Source organism: Schistocerca nitens, chromosome 4 (genome assembly GCF_023898315.1).
Source record: "Schistocerca nitens isolate TAMUIC-IGC-003100 chromosome 4, iqSchNite1.1, whole genome shotgun sequence".
Taxonomy (NCBI): Eukaryota; Metazoa; Arthropoda; class Insecta; order Orthoptera; family Acrididae; genus Schistocerca; species Schistocerca nitens.
This window is the reverse complement of record NC_064617.1, coordinates 535420621-535433759: the sequence shown is the minus strand read 5'-3', so window position 1 is coordinate 535433759 and position 13139 is coordinate 535420621. Positions and strand designations below refer to the sequence as shown.

Here is a 13139-nt window from a genome sequence, read left to right as displayed (position 1 = left end):
CTATTCACGTCACTCATAGTAGCAGTGTGTGCCATGGCTGTGTTCCTGTCATGCTGGGAAGTGAGGAATGGGAGTACTCTTATCTGTACTATAGCCTTTGTTATGACAGTGTTTGAAGTGTGACTGACTGTGCCCATGACAATAATATTACTGTGTCAGTGGTCTGCATGTCTGATCATCTGGCCAAATTATGCAAGTGGTGTAGAAACTTAGTGTCACTGTATGTAAGTTTGCACTAATCACACAACAGAAAGTTCTACACTTACAGTATCCTAACAACATTGTTTGTCAGAACACTAATCCAATCTAACAGTGTCCAAAAATGCACTGTCCAAAATACAAGTTGTCCTTGCGAGAGTCTCCTGTTTCATCACCAGTTGCATATTAATCATCATTGTACAAATTGATGTTTAAATACTTTCACTTCATAGCCCCATAGCTGCCCACTCAGCTGTTTGTCACTATCATTGCCATACTTGATTTTTCATCATCATTTTCAACTATGCCATGGGTTTCTTCTTTTTATCAGATGAGATTCTGTAGTTGTCTTTTCCTTTTGCTGAATTTTCCTCCATTTACAGAATCACCTGTAATCCTATCCTTTACCAATAATAGTTGAATCTACGTGGTCCATCTGTTCCAGGAAGCTGCATGCTGTTTCTTTCATTCCTGCTAACTTAGCTTTAACCTGCCATAGCAGTCACATTATTACAATGGATACTAACACATCTACATTTAAGGGATGTACTAGATCTTGGTTCTTCTTCCAGTCTTTAAACTCCTTCAGTTCTCTTCTGATTCTGTACAGATTTTGGAGCATTATCAGGCATGAAACAAACTTGATAAGGTAAATGATATTCAATTCCTTGATGACAGTAGCAGCAGACAGATGTTATTAAATTCAAATCATTGTCTAATAAATGCAGTAAATGCTTCCTATCAGTTGATGCAAAAAAAAGGCCATCGAAAGCAGATCCATTAGCCTTGCTAGTATTTAGACAGGCAATGATTCTTCAGCACCAGATGTCAGTTTTGCCAAATTATTTGTTAGCGACGTCACAAAAAAACATTAGGCCATTGAAAAGCAGTAACTTTTCTAGCTGTTATATTTCAAACACATGACTAAAATCTTGTGCTGGCTTGATCGCAACCCCTTATGTTAACACTGTAACTCGTCCCTGAGTCATTATTTATTCCCTGAAAGACCGAAGGATGCAGTACTAACACTTTTTCTATAAGTGGATATAAGCAAGTGACGTCTAATTATCAACCTGTCTCTCTCCTTCCCATATTTTAAAAGAAAAGTTCTGAATATTAAGAATGGAAAAGTAAGTGGAGGGAGAGAATTTTTAGATTGGGCTATATATGGTTGGACAGGGAAATATGGTCTTTCACTTTATTTTTTTATTTTCCATTTTTTATGTTTTTCCTTTATTTCCTCTTTTTAAATTTCTATTTTTTCCTTTATTTTTCTTGTGCAGCATGTTTATTAACATAAAGTACAATTTAAAGATACACATTATTTCAAAATATGCAACTCAACTAAAAAACTAATGGATCAGTATGAAAAGCTGGGGTATGAAAGTTAGGGAAGAACTTGGTAGTAAATGTTCAAAAACAAAAATGCATCACTACTGCAGTGTCAGAGTTAACTTTGTGACAGGCAATGAAACTGCCAAATATTCTAAATCGTGTGACAAATGAGAATTTATTAGAAAATGTTTACTAGATGTTCCATTTATAACTGTCCTTTGATGAGGAGGAAAAACACATTAGTGTTTGTTTTTGAGATGTGCTTTCGACAGATGGGTAGAAATTGGGGTGGGGGGCAGAAATTTTTTGATTGGAAGAATTTTTAATTGCTGTGGGTAACAGCACTGATACTACAGAAATGACACAACTAGTAATCTTTTCAAAGAATTGATAAAAATTTGAGCATCACTGATTTTTCCATTAGAAGGAGCGACTACTAGTGACAATGCACCTGGAACAATCAACACGATTTTCAAAAGATCTGGGTCATAATGAGTTTATCTGTTACATCCTCTGATGGTGTTTATGCAGTGGTTAGTGCAAAACAGTATCATATAGCTGTAGATCAACCATGGGACCACACATTGCATCAGTTTGTCAACAGGAGCCAAATAGCAACGACGTCACTAGCAGACAAACAAGAATGTGGGACAGTTGTCCACAGGTCTCATACCTATGTGCATACCCCTTTTTTGTATATTCTAAATATACTGAGTACATCAAAGAGAGGTTTAATAAGGCAGTTGACAGTAATGTTACTAGTCCTTGTATTACAAGGTTAGGAGAAGTAGCTTCCAACCTTGTTCTTCTCCAAAACAGAATGTGAAACAGACGCGCACTAGTATTGAATGCCACAAGTACTATTTCTTGCCTTCAGTTGTTACCATCATAGAGATCTAGCCTTATTGCATCTGTACACAGATACTGAAGGAGGGATTTGTTTACATAATTTATGAAAACAGAATAAAACTGCTGAAGCATTATTTACCGACAGAATATTGAAGGAAAGTAGTAGCTGCCTTTTTAGCTACATGAGAGACACATTGTGAGACTTGTTATATCTTCTGCTGGTCACATCTTGCATTCTCTAGCTGCTTATTTTTCTTTTATACAGTGAGCAATCATTCAGTTATTTGAACATGAATTTGAATTGTCATTTTGATGTTAGTACTGAGCCAACATAATGAAAATTACGGCTATCTCATACATGCTACACCTCACTTCATAACCAGCTCTGCACACTCTCCCTGATGGATCATTGAGTTCTGACCAACTGGTGTGCCAGCCTCTGCCAATGTCGCCATTTTATTGAGATATGCAAGGGTATTGGGTTAGCACATCTCCCTCCCTCCCATTGGAATTATGTCGACTTGGGAACTGCTACTTGTCACTCAAGTAGCTCCTCGTTTAGAATCACGAGGTTGAGTGCACTCCGTTCCAGTCCTCCCACCAAGGAAAAATCTCAGGCAGTACTGGTAACTGAGCTCGGGTCCTCCACGTGGCAGTCGGACATGCTGAGTGCTTAGCTGTGGAAGCAGATATTCCTGTGTCTGGTTGTCACAGAATTGACAGTTTTACCCTTCATGGCTTTTGCTTGTCCCATCCATTTGTTTTTATAATTTAAACATTCTGTGTAACTTCTAGATTTGTACACTGGCAAAGTTGTTTGCCAGGAATATATCACAAAAATAAGATGAAGAAATATGAATAAGGGAATTTCATGTGATACTCTATTTATAATATTATACTTATGTGTCAGTAGCCTTATAGAATTTTATTTTTCAAACAGAAGTTATCAAGTGATGATGGTGACCTGTCAAGTGCTGAAGAGAATGTGCTAACAGGACTTCATATAATCAACAACATGCTTCTAGCTAAAGTGGATTTATGTCCCGAACTTACAAATGCTGTCAACTACACTGTCACAATGATTACTAGGTAAGTACTCAAGCCTCTGTAACATAAAATAATATTGTTTTGAGTATGCTGCAGACGTTTTGCTGGGGAGCCCTTACACACCTTCTGTAAAGGCCCAACTTCTCCCCACGTGATTACTACATTTTTGGAGCCCTGAAGAAAGACATTCATTTCCATTGATCTGCTATGTACAAAGAGGTGCACATTTGAGGACAATAATGATTCTGTAAGCATCTGCAAACATTTTTCCATGCAGGCATGGACTGTCTTTTCTCATAGTGAGGAAAATGCAGTAACAGTTATGGTGATTCTTTTGGAAACAATAAAGTGTTTACAATATTATGAAAAGGATAGTTGCTACTCACCATATAGAGGAGATACTGAGTCACAGATAGATACAACAAAAACACACTCAGAAATTGAGCTCTTGGCCAACTAGTCATTCGTCGGAAATACACAACATAAGCGCGCGCGCGCACACACACACACACACACACACACACACACACACACACACACACAGAGTCTCTGACTGCTGAGGTATGTTTTGTTGCCTATTTCCAACGAAGGCCTAGTTGTAGTTGGCCAAAAGCTCATTTTCTGACAGTTCTTTTCATGATATTCTTACATTCCATCTTGGATTTTCCATTGTGTAATAAAGTGTTTACTTACTTTTATTTCATACGTATAATTTTTATTGGACTACCCTTTATAGTAAGCCATATTTGTATTCCATATATTGTTAACACACTTTGTGGAAAATAACAACTCCCCCCCCCCACCCCCCTTCCCCACCAGAGCATGTCTCCCACCACATCACCAGGGATTAGTCTAGCTGTGGAAGAGTTGGCATACTCATAACTTTGTGAAACACTCTATAGTTGCTTTTTGTGACGTAGTACATTAGAGAGAATGAGGAATTGCATGCTCACTGTTCATTTTACAGACCTATGAAGGAGGGAAGCACAGGACCAGAATCATGCTTCTGATATCCAACCCATGTTTCCAACTTATTACACCCACAGAACACACTTTATCCCTTAATGTGGTTCTAATGCGCTCAGATGCAGTACAGACATTTAATACTCATTTTTAACTCACATTATTTAACAATAAACATTAATTGTATACCATTAAAGCACAATTTTTAATAATATGTTTTTTTCCGCCTCTATAACATGGAAGCTATTAGTCCTAGAGAAAAAAAATGTATGCAACAATTTTTGTGGGAAATTTACTGTAGTTCAATTTTGTACTGGGAAACATTTTGGTAGAAACTACGGTTTTCAAGATGTTCTGAAATAATCTTAAGAAGTGACCTTTGTAACCCCCCGCCCCCCCTCTCCTCAGCCCCCACTACTACCTCATGGTCAATTTTTAGTATGTAGTTCGCGACACTCCCCCCCCCCTCCCCCCTCCCTACCCTTGTACAAACTAGCAACTGTAATTTTATCCCCAGTCGATATTTTTTTGTTTTTGTTGACGGGGCTCTTTCTCTCACATTGTATCAAGATATCTAATGTGCATGACGCAATAAAGAGGTGGACTTCCAGTCTCTAGAGCACATTTTCAATCCAGGGCTGAGGATTTTGCCAGCATGTGGTTGTCCTGCAACTATCTAGTTACATATTTGCAAGCTTAAAGTTGTCATGATCAACCACACTGTATAATTTTTGACTTCAGCACTGAGAGTGGAGCTGGAAGAATACAGCTTTGGTCTTTTGTAAACCAGCCATTTGCTACACATAAAGAAAATATGTAGGGTATTGGAAAGAGGAAGAAGGAGTGGTGGGTTACTCCCAATCCCAGAGTAACCCTATGACTATTTTTAACAAGAGTCCCACTCATAAAACTATTATTTTTATCCACTTTGATAATAACGTAATTGTTATATATTATTTTTTAAGAAAATATCCAACCAGTATTTGACTCTTGTGCATAAATTTTGCCAGTTACTTAACTTGTCAAAGCTTTTTGATATTGGTTATATGAGGTAGATTTTAGTGTTTGCATTAGAAAGCATTTTTGTTGATCATTTCCTGTGAAACATTGTTCTCCTATGTGTTTTTATCTTTTTTAATGTATTTTGTATTCTCCAGTGAATAGTACATTCTATTTATTTGATGTGTTTCTTATCAAATAATGCTGAGAGATTGTTCCTAATATTGTAATTGTTTCACTTTTAGATTCAAAAGGATTAAGCGAGCTTCAGCTAAGGTATTCAGCTCATGCTTAGACATAATGACTACACTTGCGTCACAAGACCGAATGAAAGTTTATACAGTTCTGAAACAGCTACAGATATTTCCAACATTAGAGAACGCCCCATTAAATCTTACACTCATATCGGGCAATTATCTGTATGTCAGAACCATTGGTGACTGGCTTTATAATGAAGAATGCCCAAGTGGCACTTATGCATTATTGAAATCTTATTTAAATTTCTTGTATAGGATTATCAAGGTAAGTTTTGTATTTATGGAAGAAGTAATAGTCCAGTTTTGAAAGTAACAATATGTAATTTAAAACTGACAGTATTGCTTTGTTAAAGTCTTTAAGTCATTAATTTAGTAGTACACTCTAAAAAAAAATATGCCTCTTGGATTCTAGGCATTGATTTTATTTAATTTCTGTGCAGTTGTAGTTGTGAGAAGGTACAGGTCATTTTTTGATGATTTAGTCAAATATTCCTGCAATTACAAATATATTCTGTATTTTATTCTTATGACATTCACCATGTTTTTCTGTTTGTGTGTAGAATACATAAATATCTTTAACACTTGTCACTTACTATTGGTTATCATTGTGTTCATTACAATCATCATCGTCATCATCATCATATGAGTGTAGTACTACAATGAATAGAAATAGTGGTGTTATATTCTTTCAGCCTAACACAACTGTTACATCAGAAGAAAAGACATATGCCTACAGTGAATTGGTTTTACCAGGACTTATTTTCATTTTGAATGAAGTATTCCCTCGATATCAAACATGGAATTATGTGTCTGATTGTGATCAGCTGTCCATTGGAGTTACATGCATGAAAGTATTCCATGAGTTGCTTTTGGTGGGAGAGGTAACAAATGGCCCAGAAACCACTTACCTTCATTTGTTTAGAAAGCTTATCCTGCATAGTGTTCTACATACACCAAGTGGATTTGCACTCCTAAAGATTGTCGCCACAGGTACAGCCCTGATATTTGTCTAATAAATGATCTCCTATGTACTGTTCTGTTGCAATTACACTCTTACTTATTGTTATAATGTGCTCTTAACTGTTCCTTGTACTTCATGATGTATTTCCTTGTTATAAGCAATTCCTCACAAAGACATATCTTCAAATTATTATGTATAAAAGTGGAAAGTAACAATTAGTGCTAAAAATAATTAAGATTTGGAAACTGACCTGTGTTCAACGTTCTACAAAAATTTATGAAAGTGTAACTTCAGTTGAATTTGTGAGAGTGGGAAGTGACAACTTCTCTGTTTGTAATTATTGAGTTTTTTTCTGCAGATACAAGAAAGATTTAGAGTGTTTATTTAATTGTACACACAAGGGGTGTGCTGGATGTCATAGTAAAAATATATGAAAGTCAGCTACTATGTGCTGCCTATGAAGTGGAGCTAAAACCTAAACTGTTTGACTATATGTAATGCTGTAAAATTCTGCGAGTTGTATGTTTACACAAGAGTAAAGGGGAGGAACATGGTCTTGGTATTGATTCTTTGGGACACTTTGCACATTGCTTCAGATAAATTTATGAAGATTTCAGAAAGTTGCTACTACAACTGCAACTGTTTGGAACCAATGGTATGTTTCTGTACTTTCATCAAGCATTACCTGACCGTCAAAGATTGTAATGTTCTCTCTTTTATGCTTTTTGAGTTAGGTCTCTCCCTCCCTCCCTCCCTCCCTCCCTCCCTCCCTCCCTTTCATGTAAAGAAACTCATATTTAAAATTATTTTTCTGTTTATGTATGTATTGTTGTTGTTGTTATTGTGGTCTTCAGTCCAGAGACTGGTTTGATGCAGCTCTCCATGTTACTCTCTCCTGTGCAATCTTCCTCATCTCCAAGTAACTACTGCATCCTTTATCCTTCTGAATCTGCTTAGTGTATTCATCTCTTGGTCTCCCTTTATGATTTTTGCTCTTCACGCTTCACTCCAGTACTAAATTGGTGATCCCTTGATGCCTCAGAACGTGTCCTACCAACTGATCCCTTCTTTTAGTCAGGTTGTACCACAGATTCCTCTTCTCCCCAATGCTATTCAGCACCTCCTCATTAGTTACATGATCTACCCATCTAATCTTCAGCATTCTTCTGTAGCACCACATTTCAAAAGCTTCTATTGTCTTCTTGTCTAAACTATTTATTGTCCATGTTTCGCTTCCATACATGGCCAAACTCCATACAGATACTTTCAGAAAAGACGTCCTGACACTTAAATGTATATTTGACGTTAACAAATTTCTCTCCTTCAGAAACGCTTTCCTTATCAGAGCTAGTCTTCATTTTATATCATCTCTGCTTCAACCATCATTGGTTATTTTGCTCTCCAGATAGCAAAACTCGTTTACTACTTTAAGTGTCTCATTTCCTAATCTAACTCCCCCACATTACCCAATTTAATTTGATTGCATTCCATTATCCTCATTTTGCATTTGTCGATGTTAATCTTATATCCTTCTTTGAAGACACTGTCCAGTCTGTTCAACTACTCTTCCAGGTCCTTTGCTGTCTCTGACAGGATTACAATGTCATTGACAAACTACAAAGTTTTTATTTCTTCTCCATGGATTTTAACTCCTACTCCAAATTTTTCTTTTGTTTCCTTTACTGCTTGCTCAATGTATAGATTGAATAACATTAGGGATAGGCTACAACCTTGTCTCACTCCCTTTTCAGTCACTGCTTGCCTTTTGTGCCCCTCAACTCTTATAACTACCATCTGGTTTCTGTACAAATTGTAAATAGCCTTCCGATCCCTGTATTTTACCTCTGTCACCTACTGAATTTGAAAGGAGTATTCCATTCAACATTGTCAAAAGCTTTCTCTAAGTCTACAAATGCTAGAAATATAGGTTTGCCTTTATGTATTACGTATTATTATTTCTGAAGAAGAGAAATTTGTTAACATCGAGTATAGATTTAAGTGTCAGGAAGTCATTTCTGAAAGTATTTGTATGGAGTGTAGCCATGTATGGAAGTGAAACATGGACGATAAATAGTTTGGACAAGAAGAGAATAGAAGCTTTCGAAATGTGGTGCTACAGAAGAATGCTGAAGATTAGATGGGTAGATCACATAACTAATGAGGAAGTACTGAATAGGATTGTGGAGAAGAGAAGTTTGTGGCACAACTTGACCAGAAGACGGGATCGGTTGGTAGGACATGTTCTGAGGCATCAAGGGATCACCAATTTAGTATTGGAGGGCAGCGTGGAGGGTAAAAATCGTAGAGGGAGACCAAGAGATGAATACACTAAGCAGATTCAGAAGGATGTAGGTTGCAGTAGGTACTGGGAGATGAAGAAGCTTGCACAGGATAGAGTAGCATGGAGAGCTGCATCAAACCAGTCTCAGGACTGAAGACCACAACAACAATTTGACAATGTTGTTGTGTTCTACAATCTGAAGACTAGTTTGACACTGTTCTCCACACTAGTCTCTCCTGTGCATCCACACTAGTCTCTCCTGTGCAAGCCTCTTCATCTCAGCATAACTATTGCAATCGACATTGTAGTTTTTTTAAAAACTGTGGGACATTTTTAAAAGTTTAGAAAAAAACTTGGGTAATTAAGGAAAAATGGGACGCAAATTCTGTTGACAGTATCTAATGGACACAGAAGTTTACCTTTGCATCCTGCACTCAGATGATCCAAAATGACTTTTTATAATTATTCTGCTGAACAGTCACATACATTTCAATTTTGTGTACTTAACAAGAAGTGCATTTTTGTTTGAAAACTACTGGGGTGTTTCTTCATCTTAATGTGATTCTTACATTTACAGATCTTTAATGCCACATTTCTTTTCGGAGCATTGGTGTTCTGGTAGAGAGAGAGAGAGAGAGAGAGAGAGAGAGAGAGAGAGAGAGAGTGTGTGTGTGTGTATGTGTGTGCGTGCGCGCGCTGGGGGGGGGGGGGGGGGCAGGGGCGCCTGTAACACCCACAGTAGTGTCAAGCACTAATACTAGTAATTGAAAAAAGTAATTATTGATAACTTATATAGTCACTATTAGAGTCTTACAAAAATTGCAATAATAGTAATGATTTTTTGAAAGTAGTTTAGTTTCATGACAGAAAACACAATCAAACCCCTTTGATTTTTACCCCTCAGAAACTTTCATTTTACCCTTCAGGCAATAGTTATCCCTATGTGCGGAACCACTGTTCTAGATACTCCTTCCAGCTTTTTAATGTTTGTTAAGCTTACTATGTAACATTTTGTATGTTGATTACATTTTCATTATTAAATATAAATTTTTTTAACTGCATATTTTTTATACATATTGGGTCGAATTACTAAAACCCTGAGTATTATGCGAGCTTCCCTGCTTTTTAGGAGCACTTCAAACCCTGGTACTTTGTTGTGAATGCTTTGGCAGTTAACAATTAGGATTTTAATGCCCTCACCTGTGGGTGGCGTTTCTTTGGACCTTACACTGGTACTTCTGTTTCTCCTGCATTTCCTGCATTTGTCATTATCTGGACAATATGGATAGTTGCCTAGTTAAAAACATCACTTCTGTGCATCCAGCACACTGTGAGCTACCCGGAGAGCAGGCTCCTCTGACATGTCGTGTTCACCTGACTCATTTAGAGGGATCTTACAGTTTTCACTCATGTGGTGCAAATCTAGGAAGCTGCAGCCTACCTTGTCACAGAACCTTTCCAGCCTGTGGTTCAGGCCTTCCACCCAGTTTGGAACCAGGGTGCCCCTCTCTGTTCTGGGGATAATGCAGCAGATTGTGAGCTTCCTTGAAACTCATTGAGCAAGGCTATTATTCCCTATCTTCTCTGCCAGTCACTGGATTGATTGAGGTCTGACCTCGGAGCCCAGACATGTGCCACAGTCTGCAGTTGGTTACACCCTCAGTGTTTTCCAGAACAGTCACTTGAACATTTTTAATTTGGCTGCCAGGCATACACATGAGTACACATGGTGCTCCTTCCCATCCCTTGCTGCCACTTTCTTAAGGGGTACCTTTATTCACCATATGTTTGAATTGCCAGTGATTAATAGACCCCTATCCTTTTGTGTTTGCTTCACCTTGACACTGTGCTCATCACATCTTTAATTATAGTGGAAGGTAGCACCTCACACTTGTTTGTTATGGGAATGGGTGTAACATCCAGAGTTCTCCGGTACTGCTTGACTGTAAGAGGAAGCTGGGGTGGGGGTGGGGGGGGGGGGGGATAATTTCCTGAGAACAGCATACACAGTGGGGCTGCATTTTTTTCTTGTTTTCAATATTTTATAGAACGTTAAGCAAATATCTTTATACTAAACTTACTAATATTCTTTAATTTATGTGTTCTGATACACTACAATTACTACCAGTAACCTTTTAAACTGAGATGGTTAGCTGATAAAACAAGATATCAGCAAAGCTCAGTACAAAATTTACTGTTTATTTAAAACATTTTTCAGGTTATGGTCACAAACAAGTTTGACTGTAACATTAATTTAAGATAAATGCAGACAATATACTATCATGTTCAATATGTGTAAATGACATATGGACAACATACATTCAGTGCTTGAAGAAAATGTTTTAAACTTTAGGTACAATAAACTAAACACATTATTTAACATATTCTTTTGATTATCTGTTCATATTCAAAATAAGTAATGTCTTTTGATTCATTAGGATCTCATTTTTTTTATGCTGTAACTTTCCATATTTGTTTTCCAGGTGATCCAGCAATACAAGGAAAAGTGGAGCACCAGTATCATTGGGACATCCACAAACCTACAAATGCCATCTACATAGTTCAACTGTCATTGTCTTTGCTCAACCGAGTAATGTTATTGAAACATCTTGTTCAGGTTTGTAAAAAGAATCACAAGGGAAAGGGATTTTCCAGTGCTGAGGATGTTTACACAGCAGTTCTTGATTAGTTCTGTGACCAGGGAATGAATTTCTATCATCGAGGAATTGAACAATTGGTAGAATGTTCTGACTATTTTTTGCAGAGACTTGGTGACTATGTTGTAAAATGGTGTCGTGTTTCTGTGTCACTTTGAAGCATATTGCAGCATTCAGTAAAATAATAATGTGTAACTTACTTTTTGAAGTCCCCTTGTATTTACATAGCTTCATATTGTATGTACAGATGTAAGTACAGCATAGCCTCACCTGTACAGTCCTGGAATTAATTTTCTGCAGTCATTTGCACATTTTTTTATCACTTCTGTCAAATTTTCTATGTTCACAGTGTTAATTTGCATCAATTTTTACATTAAATTGCATATCATTTCCTATGGTTTGCACTTTATGAAACAGTATTTGTGGAGAAAAAACTGATGTAATTGACATTTAAAAAATGCTGGCATGGTGTTGACCTTCAATTAGTGTTTACAAAATTTAAGTGGTGAGCTTTCGTTAGTCTTCTCAATAGATTTGGAATGGTAAAAATAGGGACAGTTTGTATCATTAGCGCATTGTCTCCTGCCATTGCCAAGCTCTGCTCAGCTTTGTGGTGGCTGATGGGAGTAACTGTTTTTGTAGAAGGTGTGACTTCAGATAAACATTCACTTGTTCCTTTTCACTACCATCCTTAGCTTCCAATAATGCATGCTATACAAAAAGTAGTTTGCTAACATTATTGTAGCCATAATGTTTCAATGTTAAGTTAACCCTGGGACTATGATTATTTGCAAAGGACCTTCACTTCCCAGTATTTGTAACTAATAAATAATTTTGTTAATGGGTCATATATGCACTGAACACACAATGTCTGCTAGTTAAAGTCGACTACATGAGCTACGCCAACAACACTGTTGCTGTAGAATGATGTGAGTCGATTTCAATCAAGATAGCAGCTGCTGTCAACTGGCATGTCAAGAGTTAATTGTATGTACCACGTAGCATTGTTTGTTCCTTGTGTAAGTGATCGAAGTGTTGTGTTGTTATTTGTTTCTTTCAAGTTTTGCAGTTTGAAGTGAGAAAATATTACAAAAAGAGGTAGGAAAACCCATTTGAGTTAAGAGAAAGGAAAAGCTCTCAGAAGAGTTAAAGTTCATCACAGAACACACGTAACATTAGCACAGAGTTTAGAGATACCAGTGTCTACACTGAACACCATTGTCAAAAACAAGGACACTACTGTGAAAAGTGCAAGTAATTGTAAGCCGAATTCAAAAACTTTGAAGAGTACCAGTTACTCTAAATATGCAGAGCTGGAAGAAATTTCAGATAGCACATGCTTCCAACATCCTCTTGAATGGTGTGACATTCTGAAAGATGCTGAGGATGGCTGATCTACATTGGATTGAGTCTTTCTCCACATCTAATAGGTGGATCGATGTGTTCCAGAAGTGGTATAATATGGTGTTCAAAACTATCCATGGTGAAGGAGACAGTGCAAATATCAACATCTGTAGTGAATGGCTGAGTGCTGGATTACAAGGACGTATAAAGCAGTATAAACCATAAGGCATCTTCAACTTAGATCAGTC

The 13139-nt window shown here is 37.2% G+C and overlaps 1 protein-coding gene across 1 annotated transcript in view; it reads left to right on the top strand.

Moving 5' to 3' along the window:
* Positions 1–13139, top strand: part of LOC126251312 (nucleoporin Nup188) — a 255349-nt gene that overhangs the window by 115067 nt on the left and 127143 nt on the right. Inside the window, exons 9-12 of the mRNA XM_049951637.1 lie at positions 3323–3471; positions 5637–5913; positions 6341–6638; positions 11374–11507. Of these exons, the coding sequence (XP_049807594.1) occupies positions 3323–3471; positions 5637–5913; positions 6341–6638; positions 11374–11507 (858 nt within the window). The remainder of the gene's footprint in view (positions 1–3322; positions 3472–5636; positions 5914–6340; positions 6639–11373; positions 11508–13139) is intronic.